Genomic DNA, 23195 nt, shown 5'->3' with positions numbered 1-23195 from the left:
CTGGGTGAGCTAATGGGTTTTCTTTTTTGATCTTGTAGTTGAATTTAGTACTTTTTAAAATTGGGCGACATTGGCTCTTAATACCAAAGCATGTTTTCAGAAGGCTTTGCTGTGATGATGTCTCATGGTTTCGCTGTATTTCTGATGAATATGACGATACCTCCTTGGCTGTCTGAGCAAGCAAACTAATTCCTAGGGTTTGGTGTTCACTAATCATCCAGATTTAACTTGAAATGGAAAAATACCAGGAACTTTGCATCTGAAGTGACATGTATTATGCTTGTTTGTGTATGTGTCTAAAATATACCCATCTTCATATTGCTAGAGTACTTGCACCTGTCACATTCACACTCGCTCTTCTGTGGAAATGGGGGGAGGGAGGTATTACATATTGGTACATTTGGTGAGATAACGATACCATGAAAGGAAATTTTTCTTATAGCCTATTAAGGACCTTCAAGTAGGCCTTGGTTTACTGCCTTAAAAGTGATACATTTAATTCTGAGTTTTAATTTGGGATGGGATTGTTGGTTTTAGGCCAATATTTGAATTTGTGATGTTTTCCATTTTGGGAGGTACCCTGTCCAAGGAAAGAACAAGGAAAATGTTTATGGACAAATTCTCCAATTATAAATTTGTGTTCTCAGTGGAGAGGATGTATGCACAATAAGTTCTTTCAGCAGTGCACTAAACAGCATTGTAAAATCTGGCATGTAGGATCTATCATTTAAACATAATGCTGAACTAAAACATGTTTTGGTAAAGGTTGTTTTGTAACCCAAGTCATATTCTGCAGTCTAAGGCACCTCTCTCAAAGCATTAGATATTGGATGATTCTTGGCCTATATGTTCCAAATTAATACAGATGACTATATTCAAACTTTTTCTTAAAATTATAATACATTAGGAATACTTGCATCTAATCCTAAATTATAGATGGTTTTGTAAACAGATTATAAGAGAAAGGTGGCAATTCATAATTATGTGGAGAGCTTTAAACCTAGAACATTGCCTGACTATAAGGGCAGGTTTACTGCTTTCCTATTCCTTCCCCTTAAGTTGTGTGAAATTGCCTTTTTACTGATCAACTGCCAGGTTTAGACAGTCTTGCTAAAAGAGGCCATTTGGCTGATTGAATCTTCTCTGCCGTTCAATCATGGCTGATGCTGTTTCTCCCTCCTCAGCCCTACACCCCAGTCTTCTCCCTGTAACCTTTGATGCCATGTCCAATCAGAACTTAACAAGCTGTGCCTTAAATACACACAGCGACCTGGCCTGTACGGCTGCCTGTGGTCACAAATTCACCACCCTTAGGCTAAAGAAATTTCTCCCTATTTGTTTTACATGGACTCCCTCCTATCCTGAGGCTCTGCCCTCTGTCCTAGACCCCCCCCCCCCCCCCCCGGAAAACATCTTTCCACATCTACTGTCTAGGCCTTTCAACATTCGGAAGGCTTCAATGAGATTCCCCCCTCCCCATCCTTCTAAATTCCGAGTACAGACCCAGAGCCATCAAACATTTCCTCATGTGATAACCCTTTTGTCTTGGAATCATCCTTGTGAACATCATCTGGACCCTCTCCAATGCCAGCACATCTTTTCTTAGATGAGGAACCCAAAACTGTTCATAGTATTCAAGGTGAGGCCTCACCAATGCCTTATAAAGCCTCAGCATCACATCCCTGCTCTTGTATTTGAGACCTCTTGAAATGAATGCTAACATTGCACTTGTCTTCCTCTCCACTGACTCTACCGGCAAGTTAACTTTTAGGGTGTTCTGCACAAAGACTCCCAAGTCACTTCGCATTTTAGATTTTTGGATTTTCTCCCTGTATAGGAAATAAATACTCTGCACAAATTTCTACTACTAAAGTGCATGGCCATGCATTTTCCAACATTGTACTGTTGCCCCTTCTAATCTGTCTATAAATCCTTCTGCAGCCTACCTGTTTCCTCAACAATATTTGCCCTTCCCCTGATCCCACTAATAGGCTACAACACCATATCTGATAATCTGTAATAGCGCATCCACCTTATTTCTTGTACTCTATGATACAACAGTTTGAGTGCTGTATTTGCTACCCTTTTTGATTCTGCATCCCTAATGCACTGGTACTTGCCCTGCTGGTTGCTATTTTGTCCTACCCTGAGTCCCTTCACTGCAGTTTCCACCCCCTTGCTGAATTAGCTTACACCCTCCTCATAAGCTCTAACAAACCTGCCCACCTGATTCAGGTGCAACCCGTCCCTTTTGTACGAGCCATACCTCCCCCAAAAGAGGTCCCAATGATCCTCAAAACCTGAAGCCCTGCCCCCCAGCCTCTGCCAAATCACCCTATGTTTCTTCCCTCATTGGTGCATGGCACAGGCAACAATTCAGAAATTATTACCCTGGAGGTCCTGCTTCTCAGCTTGCTCCCTAGCACTTTCAATTCTCTTCAGGACCTTTTGGCTTTTCCCTCTTCTGTCATTGGTATCAATATATATCAAGAATACTGAGCTGTGTAGATTTGTGTCATTTTAGTACTGCTCCAATAATTTGGATTTTTTTTTTAACCCACCACAACTCCCCAATCAGCAAATGGAAAGCCGAGAAAGGTAGCGTTACTCACCTTTGTTTGAGCCCTGATGGAAAGATGTTGCTATCAGCAGGCTGCGGCATCACGTTATGGAACCTGGAGACCAAAGAAGTATACAGGGTGAGTACTCAAGACTGCCCTCAAGAGCTTATTGTGCAGATCATATTAAGTTGCACATTCTGGATTTGGGGGAAAAATATTAAGTAGGAAGTTCATTAGGCTATGATCTGGTGTATTTAGAAAAAAAAGGCTTTATTAAGAGTGTTAAAAATATGCAGTATATTTAAAGTGGAATGAATGCCTAGGCATATTACTTCTATTTACAAATCCATATTTTTGGCTGCAAATGTTATTTTTGTTTTCTTCAGGTTTGCAATAAAGTATTTCAGCTCTAACTAATCAAATGGAAAGGCATTATAATGTAATGAATACTTTTTTAAACCTGGATACATTTTCACCAAAACATAATTCCAGAAGGTCTTGCTGTGATGATTTATTATGGTTTCGCTATATTGCTGATAAATATGACGACACCACCTTGGCTGTCTGAGCAAGCTGACCAACTTCTAGATTTGTTTTGGTGTTTTGTCATCTATATTTAATTTGAACCAGATTCCAGAGCATTAAAATGATAACTCTTGCACTTTGTGGTTATCTATGTCTGAAGTATGTTTGTTTTGATATTGCCACAGTATAGAATTCTCATTCTCTCTTGTCTCCTGTTAATTGTCTGCATAAGAGTAGCCTGAACTCAATAGACAAGGAAACTTGGTCATTGTCTATTTGAAAAGCAAGTTGAGAATTCTTCAGATAGCAAAATAGTTGGTTTTTGTATTTTGTACATTTGAAGAGAGAACATTGGGTGGAGGGAAGGAGAGAATTTGTTCCTTAAAAGCTCCAGGAATTTATGATGGGGCATACAGCCCATGGTGTAAACATCGATATGAGGCCTTGGGCCAAATGTCCTTGTCATTGGACTTTCACTTATTCCTTCATGATCAGCCTTTCTGTTAAACATCAGTTAATTTTCTAATGGTTCATTATTTGTTGGAACTTTTGGAGTGGAGGAAAAGCCCCTGATTTAGGAATGTAAATGTCTGGTTGGAACATGAATATCTTGTTGGGTCATGACATTACAATTTAGTTTCGAACAGTGAGATTCTGAACTTCTGACTAGGCTTGAAGTGCTTGCTCAACTATTACTGCTTACAGGGTATTGGAGTTGGGGAAGATGAGATAGAAGGTGGGTTTAGCAATGTAATTGAAAGGGTGTAGAGGTGGTTGTGGATAATTTTCCATGAATTTATTATGATTACTCATGGCTAATTTTTTTTAACAGAAGTGTAGTTACTTTTCTTGTGATCTCCGTACAGAAATTTACAGGTCACGCAACAGCAATATCGTCACTTACATTTGCAACAATACAACCATCTAATGATAGCCAGCCATCTGATGGAATAACTGGCCTATATTTCCTCTCTGGAGCTGTGCATGATCGACTGCTTAATGTTTGGTGAGACATTTATGTTAACTAGATAATTTTTTTAAAAAATCTGTTAACTGCAGATTGATGTGGTTTCTTCGAACTTCTAGTTTTGCGTTATACATATTGAATTGCAGTTTGTGGAGTCTACATTGAAACCTAATTGTCTATTATATGAGCAAAAGATAGCAAAAGGTCAAATCAGTAGATCTTAAACTGCTTAATTTTTAGCTAAGTTTATGTACTAATGTCTAGTTGCTAATAGTGTAGTGGTCACCAATCTTTTTAAGCCCAAGATCCCCTACCTCGGCCTTAGTGAAAGGCAAGATAGACCCTACTAAATCGGTTAGTCACACACATGCGCACCAGGCAGAAATGACGAAGTAAAACCTTGCAACCCAAAAGTAGAAATAATGTATGTACACCAGAGGTCACCACCCTTTTTTTTTTGCACCATCAACCAGTTTAATATTAACAATATTCTTACGGACTGGCCGACCTGGTGGGGGGTGTGGGGTGTTAAACACGACCGGAATACAGTGATACTCGAAGCAGGTTCCTTATGTCCAGTCTATTCCACAATTTAGTTTACGTGGCTCTCAGCACTTGCTTCTGTCCTGCTTGCTCATGTTTTGTTTTGCTTAAAAAACTCAATGGGTTTGTCTTTAAGTGCAGGGTGCTTGGACTCAAGGTACTGAAGCAGATTTGAGGGCTTCATTGCCTCATTAGACAGCCTCCGGGCCCGAACTCCAGCGTCTCGCCCGCCTGCTGCCAGAGGCCTTGGCCAGGTGCGGCTGGTCGTGGGTGGAGTGAGGACAAGGTAAGGGCCGGAGGTCTCTGTGTTGGGGCAGCAGGAGTCACAGTCCAGAGAGAGCGACCGAGTGAGAAGTGCGACAGGGTGTGTGCCTGCCCCCCCCCCCCCCCCCCCCCCCCGTAGGATTTATCAGCCAACAAAAGTTTGGCTGGAGGGATGACTTTCAGTAGATCACAACGAGGTAGCTGCTCTGCTACTTACAGAACCCTGAGCCTGAATTAGGTCATCTGCGAATATTTTAGCACTGGGTTCCCCATGAACATTCGGTGTGCTAAACAGGTATAGAAGTAGTGCCCACCTGTCCAAGCTCCAGGCCAGTAGCAATGGCACTTCCCGCCAGCTGCACGAGGCCAACCACTGATCCCTGGTGCGAGAGTATCACTGCGTTTAGACAACTGATGACCTCATGTGCGATCAAGTTCAGCAGTGGGCGTGACGGAATGAGGAAAGGTGCAGCTGACTCATATCGTTTCATATCGCTAAATCATATCGTTTCCTCACAGCCCAGTGGTTGGGGACCACTGAAGCACACTGTAGTGTGTGGCGGGGGAGCTACACACGTGCACTGGACAGAAAGAACGGAACTAAAACCCCGCAACCCAGAAACAATCAATAGTATTTGTGTATTTATTTTTATTTTTCTTCGGGATCGACTGGGAAAGTCTCAAAGATCGACCAGTCGATCGTGATCAACGGGTTAGCGACCACTATAATAGTGGATAGTTCCTATCTCTACCCTGTGGCACATTGGGCAGCAACCTTGTCGTTTCTTTGGCATTTGTCTGTTTTTGTTTTTGCTAGACATGTTAGCTCAACGCTCAACCCAGCACCGATGGAAAGCATGCAAGGAGCTAGGGCCACTTGCCTTGAAGTAGAGTGTGAGTGCCACAACATCACCATCCAGCTTGCCTATTAGATTTGCAGGGCAAGAAAAGTCCAAAATTCCAAATTTATTAAATCTTTTAGAAGCCTATCACAATAATTCAAAGCATGCTACTAACTGCACACAGTACTCCCAAGTGTGAGTTAATCAGTACTTTGTAAAGTTGCAACAAAACCCCCTAATGATATGAAGTCGAAAAATCCACATGTCTTTTTCACCACTATGTACTGTTGCTTCTTTTAGGAATTAGGAATTTAAGCTTTTATTAAGCTGCTCTGCTGAACTGAGTATATCCCAACCCTACTTGATTTACTAAAGTGCATCACCTCCCACTTGCTGGGAATAATTTCCATCTATTAGTGCTCCATCCAATTTTTCATCTATCCTATTGTAGCTTCAGACAACCTTTGCTATCTACAAAACCAATCTCTGCATCTTTGGCAAACTAATTCCTGTGATTTGCCACGAGCTCTGGATCCAGTTGGTCAGCTTGCCTTCAATCCTATATGTTTTAACCACAATGCAGAACCTTGTTAAATGCCTTAAAGTCCAGGAAGATAATGTCTACTATCCTGCCTTCATCAGCAGTTTTTGTTAACTCTTCCAAAAAGAACTTGCTCAAATTAGTGAAATTCGATCAAATCCATTCGGAAGCTGTGACGTAGTTCCAGAACAAAATATTTGAATGGTGGCTGAATGTTTAGAAGATCTTAAATTCTTTAACCTTGCATGGGTAGAAGCTGTCTGCTGCCACACCAGGTCTGACCTGAACTGTGGGCTCCAATGTCATTTTATGTATTTCGAGCCATTAACTTTGCCTCGGTGTTATAAAGATCTTAAACACTTATTTTAAATCCCTTCTCTGATCTGTTAATTTCTACTTCATGAATTTCTGAACTTCATTTAATTTGCAGACCATTCTAGTTATTCTGTAATAAAATATCTTGCTTAATATGATGCTTGAAAGTTTTGCTCTAATACCATTAGAAGAGCTAATTCCACGCTAACCTCACTCCCTGTCCTATGACAATGACTTCTTGAAGCTCAGCTCAATGGATCTTTGCTATTTCTCAACAGGCAAGTGCGACAAGATGGGAAGGATAAAAATGCAGTGCTGTCCTTCATACTAACAGATGAGCCTGTGTATGTGGATCTGGCTACTTCAGGTGACAGAGAAGATGTACGTGGAGAACCTCAGATGAGCATTGGTTTTAATTTGTAATGTTAGTGGAAAATCATCATGTATTGGATATTCTTTAGATTTTACAATACATAGTCTAAATTTTAGAATAAGAAATACTTTAGAGGGCACATTGTTCATTTCTATATCTCATTTTATTACAATACTATTCCTTTTCCTCTGAAGGAATTAATAACTAGTGGAGATAATACATGTTGAAAAATGTGTTCCCAACATTTAAATTGCTGCTTCCAGATTTTTGGCAATTTCATGGCAGTTAACATTAAAAAAAACAAGATAGCTGGTTGAACTTTTCCACAAGAGCCCTTTTTCCCCCCTCTTTCCACACTGGAATCACTAAAACCATTCTTTGGACTGCAATGCAATTTGTAGTTTATTAGAATGCTTTCCATTTGTGTAGCCGAGTGCAAAGCCATCAATGAATCGGCATCCAAAGAGTAGTCCCTTGAATTAGCACCCTGTTTACTTCCTCCGCTACATGTGCATAAAACAAATATGCTGTAGGAGTATTTGCAGAAGAAATGGACACTTGGTGTTTGGGTCAAAACCCTGAAGACAGTTATTCTCCTTCCACAAGATAAATTCCAGGAAACTACTAAGGCTTTTTCTCTAAAACATGAGATCCTTCTACTTAGGAGATGGGCTATGTTATTGCCTGCAAGTTTTTCTTACAAGCTAAACACCCCTTACTTGGAAATATGTATTGATCTTTGACTCAGATAGTTTTTTTTTACTCTGGTGTACTGTTGTGGGAATGTCTTTGTCATTATAAGATGTGTCAAGACAACAACTCACACCAATTCCACTGTTGTTCAGAATGGCTTCGTAAGTACTATATCAAAATGGGTATGAAATAATTGGATCTTTGTAGTTAGAGCTCACTACCATAACCATCTCAATGATTCATTGTTGCGTAGAAATATACTTCTGTAAAGTTAGTGAAGTATATTGGGGTGGGAGGGTAACATTGTTTTCTATCAAAAACTACTAAAGAGATATTTTGGCGTGAATAGTGAAAATTGTGGCTGTAAACATCAATGTAATGTTTTCCAAGTGACCTTGAGAGGTTGGACATATGTGGTTTCTACTAATAAAATTCAGAAGATTTCTAGTTCAGTCAAAAGAGATGCTGTATAAACTTTAAAGTCCACCAGTAGCTTCAAAATAGCCACCTCTTGCTCCCAACCCTTTGTACATTGTCATTGAATTACACAAATCTGAGAGTAATTGTATTCTTTTTCTTTAGCCAGTGAAGTTAGCAGTTGTTTGCCGGGATGGACAGATGCACTTGTTTGAACACATCTTAAATGGGTAAGAATGGATTTGCTCTTAGAACATATGAAATAGGAGCAGGAGTAGGCCATCTGGCCTGTCAAGTGTGCTCTGCCATTCAATAAGATCATGGCTGATCTGACCATGGACTCATCTCCACCTACCTGCCTTTTTCCCCATAACCCTTAATTCTACTATGCAAAAATCTATCCAGCCTTGTCTTAAGTATATTTACTGAGGTAGCCTCCTGCTTCATTGGGCAGAGAATTCTACAGATTCACCACTCTCTGGGAAAATCAGTTCCTCCTCATCTCAGTCCTGAAATTACTCCCCCAAATCTTGAGGCTATGTCCCCTAGTTCTAGTCTCACCTACCAGTGGAAGTGACTTTCCTGCCTCTATCTTTATCTATCCCTTTCATAATTTTGTTTCTCTTATACAGCTTTCCGTTCCCTTGTTGATCAAAATGCTATCCTTAACACTGAAACTGAGTTTGTCTCCATACATTGTAATTAACTGAGAGAAAGGAAGGGCCATTGCTGTTTTCTTTATTGTTGATAGTGTATCTTCAGCAGAGAGTGGGGGCCTCTGTTTGGCACAAACATTCCTTGAGACCATATTTAGCATTCTTGTTGGGGTGGGAAAGGGGAAACTCTAGCAAAAGGTCATTCTGCACATTGCAATTTAAAAATTGAGCTGTCTGCTATAGAATAGTTCAGGTGAAATCAATATGGTTACCAAAAGAACTGCTGTGGCTGATGCCATAGCATGTCATGCACATGACCCGGACACCTTGAAAACAAGGAAACTTGTGTCAGAATGCTGTTTCTGGATTTCAGTTCTGCATTCAATAACATAGTCCCGCAGAGCATGTTGAACAACTGTTCCTCCCTCCCCATCATCCTCAACACAGGTGGTCAGAAATGCTTTACAGGAGGTAGTCAGAACTGCCCAACACGTCACTGGCATCAGCCTACCTACCATCAAGGATGTGTATTTAGAAAGGTGCTGGAAAAGGGCCAGCAATATGAGCGATCCCATCCACTCTGCTCATGGATGGTTTGTCGCATCCCATCAGGGAGGAGACTGTAGCATCAATGCAAGGACCAGCGGACCCAAAAACAGTTAGTTTCCTTGAGCAATAAGGCTGATCAACATATGCACCCACTAACCCGCCCCAGAGAAGATTTGCAGATGCTGGAAATCAAAGTAATATACAGAAAATGCTGGAGGAACTCTGCAGGGCAGACAGCCTGGCCTGCTGAGTTCCTCCAATATTTTGTGTACTGTAACCTGTAATTTATCATTTCCTTTTATTCACCTTGAGTGCAGACACTCATGTACCTGGCGTCATTTTATGTTCATGTAATCAGTTATGTATATAAGTTATCTTGGTTGTATTTATATATTTTGTATTCTTTATCCTAGTGTTTTTATATGTTGGATTCTGAGTAACAATTACTTTGTTCTCTGTTACACTTGTGTACAAAAAATTGCATAAAGCAATCTTGAAATTAATCTTTCTTTTAATATTGATCTGATGGTGGTTTATTTTGCAGCCACTGTAAAAAGCCCCTTTTGCCAACGTGCACTTTGCAGATTGCGACGTCGGGGAAAGGAAATGAAGTGAAACCTGTTCCAATCCTGGCAGCCACCTTCTGTTCAGACAGTCAGTCAGTGTTGATAGCATATAACAATCTGCTCCATCCTATCATAGAAAGATTGGTAAGTACGATCGGGGAATCTTTTTGATAATCATTTTAGCAGTCTGGGCAAGTAAATTAGAAAGGGTGCAAGAATCCGATTACGTGTATATTCTCTTTACTCTAAGTTTTAATTGACTTGTTGCTCCCATATTTTTTCCTGTTGGGTAAACAATCAAATTGGCACTTATGTGACATGAAAATTGTTGCATTGCAGGAGTACTACAGTGCAAAGACATAAAATTACTATAAATTATAAAATTAATGCAAAGGAATAGCATGTTAGTGTTCATAAACTATTCAGGAATCTGGAGGGGAAGAAGCTGTTTCTGAATTGTTGAGTATGGGAATTCAGTCTCCTGTACTTCCTGAAGGCATGTCCAGGATAGTGAAAGGTCCTTAGTGGTGAATCCTGCTGCCTTGATGGAGGTTTTGGGTGGCTTGTGCCTGTGGAGCTGTCTGAGTGCAGTCCCAGCTGTCCTTTCACCGAGGACTGGTGTGTGTTCTCCCAACTTTCCCTTCCCAAAGTCCATAATTAATTATTCAGTCTTGCTGACATCAAGTGTGAGATTGTGAGATGTCGCGACACCAATCAATTGATCTGCTTCATCATCATCTGCGATTCTATGGACAAGTCGTACTCAGTGCCCAAATAGTAGATGTTGCTGTTTTGAGACTGTGAATGAAGACTCAAGCTACCCAGAAATACATATAAATACATCTATTTTTACTTGTTTCTAGTATGATTATATATTCCAGGTATGAAATTCTTGGGTCATAGTCACAGCATGGAAGTAAGCCCTTCGGTTCAGCTGATCCATGCTGATCAAGATGCCCATTTAACCTTGGCCCATTTGCCTATGTTTGGCCCTTAACCTTCTAAACTTTTCCAATCCACATATCTGTCCAGCTGTCTTTTAAAAGCTGTTATACCTGCCAGAAGCACTTCTTCTGGCAGCTCATTCCAGATGCATGCTGCACTCTGTGTATAATAAAGTTATCACCTAAGTACCCATTACATCTTTTTCTTATTGCCTTAAACCTATGCTTTCTATCTTGATTTCCCAATCCTGGGAAAAAGACTAAATGCATTTACCCTCTCTGATTTGATATACCCCAAATCAGATAAGTTACTGAAAAGGGTACAGGCCCTTTGGCCCATCTCAACTGTGCCAAACCATTTAAACTACCTACTCCCATCGACCTGCACCCTGGCCATGGCCACCTTATCCCTAATGATATAATATTTCCTGACTAAGCGGCTGAACTTGCTGTTAATTGTTTGTATTGGTAATCCCTTGTCTAACAGCCTTTACAAAGTCAGTTATTGTTTGCCATTTTTAATTTCAGACATTGAATACCAAGGAATCTCATATTTGTCTGGTGAGAGATACTCAAATGACCGTGTCACTTTCAGTGGAGGATGCTGTCAGCAAAGTAAGTTAAGACACTTTCAGATTTATTTCAGTTGTCTTTGTAAAAATTTTATTAATTTCTTGAGCAATTACAAATGAGGATGAATTTTTAATTTTTAAATTTGTTTAATTTTGAAGATTATTGGGTACAAAGTGCATTGTTTGAAAGCCGTCCCCCACCCCACAGAAGAAAAGATTTTTTCCCACCTTGCTTTTTGGTGATGTGCTTTCTGCACAGTAATGTATTTTCATTGTACTTTGCCCTTTAAAAATGTGGAAAATTCTTCTTTCCTGGTTTATCTGATCTTTTAAAAGCATACATGTTAGGACTCTGATTCCAGCTGGAAATCTTGAAGTTAGGTTTAATCTCCAATTGTTTTGAGGGAATGAGTTAGAACTTTTCCAACACAAGTTGAGCACCCGTATCTGAAAATCCTAAATCTGAAAACCTCCCAAATCTAAAAATGCCATGAATGCGATATTCCACAAGGCACTGGGAAGGTTCCCAGGCATGCACCGATTCCTGCACAACGCACAGTTCTTGAGTGGGTGCCATTTTGTTTTCAGCAGTCATCATGGCCAGACTTGTATGCATTACTGTGATTACCATGTGCTTTGTGCTTATTCTGTGTTCTGTGCTGAGAATATATTGTTGAAAACGTCAAAACTGCCTATAGTTATCTCCATGAGGAATAGTGAAAAGAAAGAGGAGGCATTTGTTTATTTTACCTCAATATCCAGTTGTTATAAAAACTTGAGAGCATTGTAAGTGTAAAGCAAATGACAGAGGAGTATCGCATCGGAGTGACCATCATATACAATCTGAAAAAAAGGACAAGCTGTTTTAAAACTGTGCTGAAAGTAATAAAGAGATGTTGAGAAATAGAAAAGCACTGTATAAAGTGAAAAATGAAGGTCTTGATTGTATATAGGAAGAATGGATTCAACAGCGTCAGTTTACATATGCCACTTAACTGTGAACTATGCTCACTATGAAACAAGTGAAGATTGAAAATTAAAGGTAATTGTGAATATTCTGCAGGCTGGTTGCAGAAATCTAAGGGTACTGCATTAAATTTTTAAAGATCTGTGGTGACAGTGTCTTCTGATCATGAAGCAGCAGAGAAGTTGAAGGACTAGAGCAGCATGCATTCAAAACAAGAAACCAGATCAGTTTTTAAAATCAAAAAGATAGGTATGATAAGAACCCTAACACTGACCTAGATGGTATTGGAAGAAAGTTAAAAGTCATCCAGCACAGTGCCTCCTCATCCTAAGAGCATCTGCTTCCAGATCCCTCAACCACTTCTGATGTTCTTCCTCACAATGATGTAACCTCTACTTGATGTAGTTCTAGTGTTCAGTGTTACATTTATCTTTTATATGTAAATGTCATGTTTCAGTGATTGCAAAACATATTTTTCATAATCTGAATCTCTCATCCATCTAAAATCCTTGAGTGTAACATGTCTAGCACCATTATTGCATTAAAGATAAATGTTGATTTTTTTCAGTTTTCATTACATTTGTCTGCAAATAAATTCAATCTTGCACGTTTTTTTAAAAAGTGAAATGTAGATAGTGTACTGTAACCTTTCAATCAAAACACAGCATCATAGGTGGAGATTGAAAGCCTGCTATTCGTTGTTCAATAGCTGATTCAGGTATTCTTCTGTTGCTGCTTTTGTTGCCCCGCACACACTTATTTTCATTATATTAATGGTACAAAATTTTTACTGTGAAGTACATGAATAAGTGTAAGACAAAAATTGCTCACCAGTAGCACACAAATTCAGTGTCTGGAATGATGGCGATGCCAAATGCCCACTCACTGTCCATTCGGGCATAAGAAGTTATGATATCTTAACTTTCTGATGGTACAATGTTTCAAACTTCAAATTATTTTTAAAAAAAAAACACATTCAGGGAATATGTAATGTAAATGGCCAAACTTTCATTATATAGAGGCAAATATTACAAATATTTTTAAAAAACACGAAATCTATAACATTTCGGATAAGGGGTGCTCAACCTGTAATATAGGAATGTATACACCTAAATATCTGGGAGAGATCTTTATGGAAAATACGAATGTCTCACATTTTACCTGGAAAGAAGTTAAGTAAAGCCCAAGTAACTCATACTGTAAAATGTTTTGTCAAGTTTGTGGTTAACTATTCTTTACTTCCTGCAGATCAAAACACCAATTGTAACAGCTAAATCTAAAGTGTTAGTGCCTGGTATTCCAGGCCATGATGCAAGTATAAAGTCCACATTGATGGAATCGAGAAAGACTGAAGCTAAAAGGAAAAACATGGAAAATGAGGTAAGGAATAAATATTTGATCCCTGAGTTTAAAATGGTTGTACTTCCAGTTCATTGTTACTTTGGAATTTTAATCTTGGAAGAATGGGTGAATAAAGTGGCAGGTGAAATACAATGTTCAGGTGGTCCAAATAAGTTTGTTCATTCTTGGGTTCCAAGTAGCTTTAGCATTCATTGCCCATCCATCACCTGCTCTTGTACTGGTAAACTCTTCATAAACCCCTGTCTTGCCATTGAAAGCACTGGATGCTATAGGTAGTGAAAGGGCTTCCAGGATTTGGATTTGGGTAATATATTACCAAGTCAGTATTTGGAGGGGAATAGCAGGTGATGGTATTTGCTCTGTTTGTCGTTCTGGACAATAGAAGTCACTTGGATAATTAAGGTTACACTGTAGTGCAGTTGCAAATGAGTTTTAATCCAAATCCTTTTTAAAACCCTTTCTCCAGCTTGCATGTTCAAGTCCATACGTAATATTTAGACGAGTCTATGTGACATAGTATTTGTGAGTCTGTGATATATCAGGTCTGAAAAAAGATTAAGCCCTAAGATGGCTTGCTATAAATTTAAAATGATTTTCTAAAAATGTAAGAATGACTTATATATGACTTCTTTACTGAGTTGCCGTGTGCATTCTGTATCTCGGCTAAGGAGCTTCCAAGCATCTAACTGCGAAAGATTAAGGGGAGAGGCTCGGAGATGGGGCAGGAGTTCTGATGAAAACAGAATTAGAGCAGTCAACTTTCCATTACATCGTTCTGGTTAAGTGTCAGAAAATTGGATTTGGTTTGTTCATTGTCATTAGGATTAAATTTAATTTATAACAGATCTTGAATTTTGAACTCCCAGCATGAAATGTAACTGGTAATTCAGATATTGACATTTTTTTTTTGTAAGCATAAATTTTGCCAATTTTCAGTTAGAACATAACAGTAGAGGAACTAGCCCTTAGTGCAATTATGTTGTACCAAAATAATTTAACAAATAATTAAATGTCAAACTAAACTAATTCTTTATATCTTCATAATTTCCGTATTTCTCCATTCTCTGCATATTCACGTGCCTGTCTAAGACCCTCATAACTATCTATTGTTCTGTCTGCATCACCACCTGGGCAGTGAATTCAAGGTATCCAACTCAAAAAAAACGCAACCTTACAATCTCCTTTGATCTTCCTCTGTTCTTAAATGTTTGCTAGCTGTGGTTTAACTCAATTTGTCGATCTACAAATCCTGGGAAGAATAACTGGAGCAGGTACAGGTGTCCCCTGCTTTACGAATGTTCGCTTTACACCACTTGGCTTTTACAAAAGACCTACATTAGTAACCTATTTTCGTATTAGAAAGAGGATTTTCGCTTTTATGAAAATTTTTCCCATATAAATTAATGTTTCTTTGCTTTATGCCATTTTGGCTTTCATAGGAACGTTCTACCTTTGTAAAGGTTGGGGGGGGGGGGGGTACACTTGTATAGATTTAGTGACCCAGACATTGTAGTGTCCACAAGTTTTTAGTGTTATCCATGGACAGGCCTGAAAATGATTGTGACCCTGCCTGTAAATTTATTTGAAATGACTACTCAACTGTTGCCTATACTTTTCTTTTCCAGTGCAGTATTGAGGAGCGACTGTCTGTTATGGATATCCAGGCAAAGAAGAGTAAAGGACATTTTCCACAGTCCGACAACTATGCAGTGTTGCTCGTACAGGGACTAGAAAGCAATGATTCATCAATTATAAACGTAAGATTTCACTGCTGTACCATCAGTTTCTTCGATTTTTAAAAAAATTTCCAGCGTACCAATTGCAGCTAGCTTCATCTACTAGCATCCACCCTGCCCGTAAATTCACTTGGACGTTTCTCTACCTTTTCTGGATCTCTCTATCTCTATCTTGGAAGACCAGCTATGGACTGATATGTACTATAAACCTGTTGATTTTCACAGCTACCTAGACTACAGCTTATCCCACCCTGTCTCTTGTCTCCACCACATCTGCTTAGAACAATTACCTCCATTCTAGAGCATCTGCAATAGCTGCACTTTTTTTTCAGGAAATGTTTCCCTTCTAATATGATTTGAGCATTTCACATTTCATAAATGCCTTCTCTTCTTCTCTTCCTCTCCCCCCCCCCAAAGTTGCTCTAGCCCATACTTTTCAATCCGGTAAATCATCTAGCATCATTGCTGTGGTACTAACCCACTGTCAACCACATCTTCCCCTCACCAATCCTTTCCACCTTCTGTGGGACCATGTTAGGGCAGGGTGAAAGTTAGTCCATTCACGCCTTCCCACCATCTCTTTAGACGCTGGCACATTCATCTCTAGCACAGAACCTGCAACAGTTCTAATACACCTCTCTCATCACCATTCAGGATTCCAAATATCACTTTCAGATGAAGTAAAAAGTCATGTGCACCTCCCCCAGCTTTGGCTACTCGTTCCAATGTGCAAAGCACAAAATAGCATACTTTATCCCAAGTTTTATGCTGTTTCAACTCCCTTTCCCTTACCCACATTGGCAAGTCTCTCCATTGGTATGCATGCTGAATTTTCCCATTTCAGGTAAACATCACTTCCTCTGTTTTTCATCCTTCCCTTTAAGACTTGGGAGCAGAATTAGGCCATTCAGCCTGTCGAGTCTGCTCCGCCATTCCATCATGGCTGATCCCAGATCCCAAGTGTTTTTTTGCCATTTCGTTTGATGCCCTGACTGATCAGGAAGTGATCAACTTCCGTCTTAGATATACCCATGAACTTGGCCTCTACTATCATCTATGGCAGAGCATTCCACAGATTTGCTACTCTGTGGCTTAAAAAAAATTCTCTTTACCTCTGTTCTAAAAGGTCGCACCTCAGTTTTGAGGCTGTGTCCTCTGGTTCTGGATACCCTCACCACAGGAAACATCCTCTCCACATCCACCCTATCTAGTCCTTTCAACATTCAGTAGGTTTCAGTGAGATCCCCTGCATTTTTCTAAATTCTAGTGAGTACAGGCCCAAAGCTGCCAAACGCTCCTCATATGTTAACCCCTTCATTCCTGAAATCATCCTCTGAACCTCCTCTGGACTGTCTCCAATGACAACGCATCCTTTCTGAGATACAGGGTCCAAAACTGTTGACAAGTGCAGCCTGATTAGTGTCTTGTGAAAGCTCAGCACTATCTCCTTGCTTTTATATTCTATTCCCCTTGAAATAAATACCAATATTGCATTTGCTGCCTTTACCGCAGACTCAACCTATAAATTAACCTAGGAGTCTTGCATGAGGACTCCTGAATCACTCTGCACCTCTGATGTTTGAACCTTCTCCCCATTTAGATAATAGTGCACTCTATTTCTCCATTTACCAAATGCATTACCGTACATTTCCCAACATTGTATTCTATCTTCCACTTCGCTTCCAATTTGTTTTAAGCACTGCTGCAATCACATTGATTCCTCAGCACTATCTACCCCACCACCTACCTTTGTATCATCCATAAACTTTGTCACAAAGCCATCAATTCCATTGTCTAAATCATTGACAAACAATGTGAAAGGTAGCAGTTCCAATACTGACCCCTGCGGAACACCACTAGTCTCTGGCAACCAACCAACAAAAGCCCCTTTTCTTCCCATTTGCTTCCTCATTTCTGTCAGCCATTCTGTTGTCCATGCCAGTTTCTTTCCTGTAACACCATAGGGTTTTATCTTGTTAAGTAGCCTCGTATGGCACCTTATCAAATGCCTTCTGAAAATCCAAGTAAATAACATCCATTGACTCTCCTTTGTCCACCCTACTTGCTACTTCCTCGAAGAGCTTTAACAGATTTGATAGGCAAGATGTTGCTTCACAGGAACCTCGCTGGGTTTGACTTTTTTTTATCATTAGACTCCAACTACTTTGAAACTTCGTCCTTATTATAGACTTAAACACTTTCCTGACTACTGGGTTAGGCTTACTGGCCTATAATTTGGCCCATAGTTTCCTTTCTTTTGCCTTCCTCCCTTATAGAGTGGAGTGACGTTTGCAATCAATCTGGTCCAAGTGACTACCCACCTTAAGTCCTGTTGAGTTTGCCCAGCACTTCTTCCTTTGTAATAGGAATGGCACTCACGGACCTCTGGCACACTGCTAATGTCTTCCACAGTGAAGACATACAAAGTATCCATTAAGTTCATCTGCCATTTCTTTGTCCTCATTATTAACTCACCAGCATTATTTTCCAGTGGTTCAGTATCAACTCTCACCACTCTTTTACTCTTTATATAATTGAAAAAACATTTTGGTATTGACTAGTCTACCCTCCTATCTCATCTTTACCCTTATAGGTTTTTAGTTGCCTTTTGTTGGATTTTAAAAGCTTCCGAATGATCCAACTTCCCACTCACTTTACCTTGTATGCCCTTTCCTTGGCTTTTATGCAGTCGTTGACTTCCTTTGCCAGCCATGGTTACCTACCCCTGTCTTTTGAGAATTTCTTTCTCTGTGGGACATATCTATCCTGCACCTCGTGGACCATTCCCAGAATCTGCAGCCATCTCTGCTCTCTTGTCATCCCTACCAGTATCCTCCTCCAGTCCACCTGGATTGGAGCTCCTCTCTCATGCCTCTTGTTCCCTTTATTCCGTTGCGATACTGATACACATGGGTTGTGTTTCTCCATTTCAAGTTATTGTATGAATTCAGTCATTATGATCACTTCCTCCTCAGTTCTTTTACGTTAAGCTCTCCAATAAGATCTGGGCTATTTCACATACTCAATCTGAGATGACCTTTCCTCGAGTAGGCTCAAGCGCAAGCTGCTCTAAAAGGCTATCTCGTAGGCATTCAACAAATTACCTCTCTTGCAATTTAACACCAACATGATTTTCCCAATCCCCTTGCATATTGAAGTCCCCCATCACAATTGTGTCATTACCCTATTGCCCTTATTACATGCCTTTTCCAGATCTCTTCGCAATCTGAACTCCACATCTTGGCCACTATTTAGAGGCCTATGTATGATTCCTATAATGGGTTCTTTTACTCTTGCAAGGTAAAAACCACACACTAAGATTCAGCATTCTCTGACCCTATGTCACCTTTTTCTAATGATGTAATTCCATCTTTTGTCAACAGAGCTACACCACAGCCTATAACTGCCTGTCCTTTCGATACAAAGTATATCCTTTAATGTAGTGGTCACCAACCTTTTAAAGCCCAAGATCCTCTACCTTGGCCTTAGTGAAAGGCGAGATCGATTAGTTACACGCATGTGCAGAAAAGACCGGAAGTGAAACCCTACAACCCGGAAGTAGAAATAATGTGTAAACACCAGTGATACCCACCCTTTTTTTGCACCACGGACCAGTTTAATATTGACAATATTCTTGCGGACCGGCTGGCGGGGAGGGTGGGGGGGGGTGATAAACACGACGGGAATACAGCGATATTTGAAGGGGGTTCCTTGTGTCCAGTCTATTCCGCAATTTAGTTTTCGCGGCTCTCGGCACTCAGCTGCTGTCCTGTGCTGCTCATGTTTTTCTGCTGAAAAGACTCAGTGGGTTTGTCTTTAAATGCGGGGTGCTTGGACTCAAGGTACCGAAGCAGTCTTGAGGGCTTCGTTGCCTCATTAGACAGCCTCCCACCCGCCCGCCGCCAAACGCCTTGGCCAGGTGCGGGTGGGGCGAGAGGACAAGGTCAGGGCTTGAGGTCCCCGTGCCGGGGCCGTGGCAGTCACAGTCCAGAGAGTGCGACCGACCGAGTGAGGAGAGCGACAGGCCCGCGCCCACCCCCGCCCCCCCTTGTAGGATCTATTGGCCGACAAAAGTTTGTTTCAGTGGATCGCAGTGCGGTAGCTGCTCTGATACTTATGAAACCCTGACCCCGAATTAGGTCGTCTGCGAATATTTTAGCACTGGGTTCCCCACGAACATTCAGTGTGGTAAACAGGTTTAGAAGCAGCACCCATCTGTCCGCGCTCCAGGCCGGTAGCAACGGCACTTCCCGCCGGCCGCGCGAGGGTATCACTGCGGTTAGGCGACTGATGACCTCGTGTGGGTTCAAGTTCAACAGTGGGCTGGCAGAATGAGGAAAGGTGCAGCTGTCTCATTGTTTCCTCGCGGCCCGGTGGTTGGGGACCACTGAAGTAAACTGTGTAGTGCAGGGGAGCTACATGCATGCGCACTGGGCAGAAAGAATGGAACTAAAACCCTGCAACCCGGAAACAATCTCTCAACATTATTTGTGTATTTTTCTTTTTTTGGGGGATCTACTGGGAAAGTCTCAAAGATCGACCAGTCAATCGCGATCGACGGGTTGGCAACCACTACTTTAATGTTAAGCTCCCAACAATGGCCGCCTTTCAGCCACAGTTCAGTGATGTCCACGATGTCATACCGACCAATCTCTAATTGTGCCACAATCGTCCACTTTATTGTAAATGCTACACTTTTAAATACAGCACCTTCAGTCCTGCTGCATTCTTTGTGCTTTTGAACTTCGCCTCTGTGGTACAATTTAACTGCTCTGTCTGCATTTGTACCGAATCATTGGCTTGTCCTTCCTGACATTCATGTTACACCCATCATTTACTTGTAAACCTGCTGGCTCATCCTCAGCTCTATCATACTGGATCCCATCCCCCTGCCATACTAGTTTTAGCCACTGGCAACAGCTCTAGTAAATCTGCCGGTAAGAATATTGGTTCCCCTTGGATTCAAGTGCAACTCATCCCTTTTGTACATGTCCGACCTACCCCAGAAGAGTTTCCAATTATCCAGAAATCTGAGACGCTGCCCTCCGCTCCAATTCTTCAGTGGCACATTTATCTGCCATCTTATTCTATTCCTATCCTTACTGTGGTGTGGTACAGGCAGCAATCCTGAGATTACTACCTTTTGAGGTCCTGCTCCTCAGCTTCCTTCCTAACTTCCTGTATTTTTTTTTCCAAGACCTCCTCCCTTTTACTTCCAGTGTCGTTGATACTAATATGTACTACAACTTCTGGCTGCTTACCTTTTTTAGGATATTGTGGATGCATCCAGAAACATCTCGGACCCTGGCACCTGGGAGGCAAACTACTATCCATATTCCTTTTCATGTCCGCAGAATTGCCAATCTGTCTACCACCCTATGTTTTTGCTATGACCCTCAGCAGTAGTCTCCACTTTGTGCATCTTCAACTCCATGCCTGTCTGGTTCAATGGCCACCACCCCACAATATCCTATCACCTGGCGGCTGTCGCTCTCTGTCTCCATCTCTCCCTGTCTCTCACTCTCTCTCTCTCTCTCTCTCTCTCTCTCTCCCTCTCTCTCCCTCTCTCCCTCCCCTGCCCTCTCTCCCTCTCCCCCTCTCTCCCCCCCTCTCTCCCCCCTCTCTCCCCCCTCTCTCTCCCCCCTCTCTCTCTCCCCCCCTCTCTCTCTCCCCCCTCTCTCTCCCCCCCCTCTCTCTCCCCCCCCTCTCTCTCCCCCCCCCTCTCTCTCCCCCCCCCTCTCTCTCCCCCCCCCTCTCTCTCCCCCCCCCCTCTCTCTCCCCCCCCTCTCTCCCCCCCCCCTTCCCCCCTATCTCCCTCTGTCCCAATCCTGGTGCAGGGTCACAATCTGGAATGTCATTTCTTTCCCCACCCCGCTGCCAGGCCTATTTTATTTCTCCAGAAGCTAGTTTTTAATACAAAATATAGCATCTAGTGGCACATTTATTGAAAATTTAAGGAGAGGTGGCTGCTGGTGTCTCATCAATGTGGCTATCACTTGTTTTAAATTCCAGAACATTCTTGAGGCCCTCACTGCTGGTATAGCAACAGGACGGCACCTTCCTTGTTGATTTCCCAGTTGTTTCTTTCACTTTGTGGTGGTTCACCAGGCATTTAACTTTAAAGCCCTAAAAAGAACAATTTGATAGTCTGAAATATGTGATTACCCTTTATCAATTGTTTCAAATTGATACAATGCTCCTTATTCAGCTGTTTGTTTTTAAATCCATAAAATTTCTGTACAATGAATGTTCAATTTCTGTTCAATAACACTAGCAGTCTTCCTTAAGTGTCCAGATTTTAAAAGCAGTGACATTGTGCCACCAGGTGGCACCAATACCATTTTAGTCAAATTGGGATATGGGATACAGAAATCAGCCAAGTAATTCCCAAATGTGTGTGAATGCACATAATATGAAAATGTTGCTGGAATCAATATTTTAATTGAGAAAATTACAGCACAGGTATATGCAACTGAGATGAATCATTCAGAATCTGCAGTTGAATGTTATCAGATGGGGATTTGAAATGATGCAGCATTATTAAGACCACATTCTTCGTTCAGCGCATAAAAATTAGAGGAATACTTCTCTGGATGAACTGATTCATTGTGCCAGGAGAGAATTAGTATTCCTAGCATTACTGTCATCTCTAACACTGCAGGAAAATGCTTAACAGGTCAGGCAGTTTCCATGGAGAAACAACTAAAAGTTTTGGGTTGCAAACTTTGATTACCATTGGAGACGACTATTAAATGGAAAACAGATGAGAAAAGAATAGTGAGGGCATTCTCCGTATTCATTAACAATACAGTAACAATGAGGAATGCAAGCATAGTGAGGAATAGATGCACTTTGCATTCATCTCCCAACTTCCTCATTTGTCACCTTCACAACCACCTCACTTCTCCCACACTGGCATTTTCACCCATCTGATCAGGGTCCTGGGTGAACTTTGGATTTGCCTGTCTCTTCCACACAGGAGCCATGTGGTACAGAGAAACCTGAAGTGTCGGGGTCCTCAGTTACAAAGGGATGAAAGTAGTTGGAGGCAGTAGTGTTCAATGCAATAATGTTAATTTGTGAATCTGTGATCCTCTCCAACTCTATGTGGATTTGAGGACTTGAGCGTTTTATGGACATTTAGGCTCCGTTGCAGAGAGAGTATTGTTTTGCATTGCACTCGAATTCCCACATTCAAGGCCTTGTCTGCCTGCTTCGGCACTTCAAGATTTTTAATGGTAGGGGCTAACACACTTGCAGTCACCTTGGTGTTTTCAGCTGACAACATTTCAAAGTAATTTCTTGCACTTGTTTTGAGAAATTTAGATGATGGCATAATGGCAAATTACACGCCATTTTAATTTTATTTTCTTTATCTTTGTCCAGAGAGTGCTCCAGATTAATAAGGATTCCTTGATAAAGCCCACTATTGCCAGGTTACCTGTTACTGCAATAGTTCCACTGCTTCAGGAGGTAAGATGTGCTTAGAATTATATGACAATGTGTTGGATTTAAGGCCAACATTATTGTGGAAATGGTATTTTAAGGAACTTGACAGCATAATCATACAAAATTCAACACAACCAATCATGAGACACAAAACAAGTTTGCAAGTGCAGTATTACGCTTAATGGTGACAGACTTTCCATTAATACTGATGGTTTAAAGATTTCAAGTTTTGGATAGCTTTGTGGTCATAACATTTGGGTGTGGGGGATGTCTCAATGGGGATAATTCATTGTTCTTTGATTAAGATCACACTTGATTACTTGGGGAGTTTGTATGATTCAGTTTGAAGTTCT

At 41.0% G+C, this 23195-nt stretch overlaps 1 protein-coding gene and 2 non-coding genes across 3 annotated transcripts in view; all 3 read left to right on the top strand.

The window, feature by feature from the left end:
* Positions 1–23195, top strand: part of wdr43 (WD repeat domain 43) — a 54429-nt gene that overhangs the window by 19169 nt on the left and 12065 nt on the right. Inside the window, exons 4-12 of the mRNA XM_073056010.1 lie at positions 2579–2699; positions 3953–4092; positions 6837–6939; positions 8207–8271; positions 9791–9956; positions 11285–11371; positions 13544–13675; positions 15283–15414; positions 22780–22866. Of these exons, the coding sequence (XP_072912111.1) occupies positions 2579–2699; positions 3953–4092; positions 6837–6939; positions 8207–8271; positions 9791–9956; positions 11285–11371; positions 13544–13675; positions 15283–15414; positions 22780–22866 (1033 nt within the window). The remainder of the gene's footprint in view (positions 1–2578; positions 2700–3952; positions 4093–6836; positions 6940–8206; positions 8272–9790; positions 9957–11284; positions 11372–13543; positions 13676–15282; positions 15415–22779; positions 22867–23195) is intronic.
* On the top strand, positions 107–180 carry LOC140733844 (small nucleolar RNA SNORD53/SNORD92). Its single transcript, XR_012100399.1, has one exon. It is a non-coding gene; the product is annotated as a small nucleolar RNA SNORD53/SNORD92 (small nucleolar RNA).
* On the top strand, positions 3060–3133 carry LOC140733843 (small nucleolar RNA SNORD53/SNORD92). Its single transcript, XR_012100398.1, has one exon. It is a non-coding gene; the product is annotated as a small nucleolar RNA SNORD53/SNORD92 (small nucleolar RNA).

Source organism: Hemitrygon akajei, chromosome 9 (genome assembly GCF_048418815.1).
Source record: "Hemitrygon akajei chromosome 9, sHemAka1.3, whole genome shotgun sequence".
NCBI classification, from domain to species: domain Eukaryota; kingdom Metazoa; phylum Chordata; class Chondrichthyes; order Myliobatiformes; family Dasyatidae; genus Hemitrygon; species Hemitrygon akajei.
The sequence above is the reverse complement of the archived record's forward strand: the minus strand, read 5'-3'. Positions and strand labels throughout refer to the sequence as shown.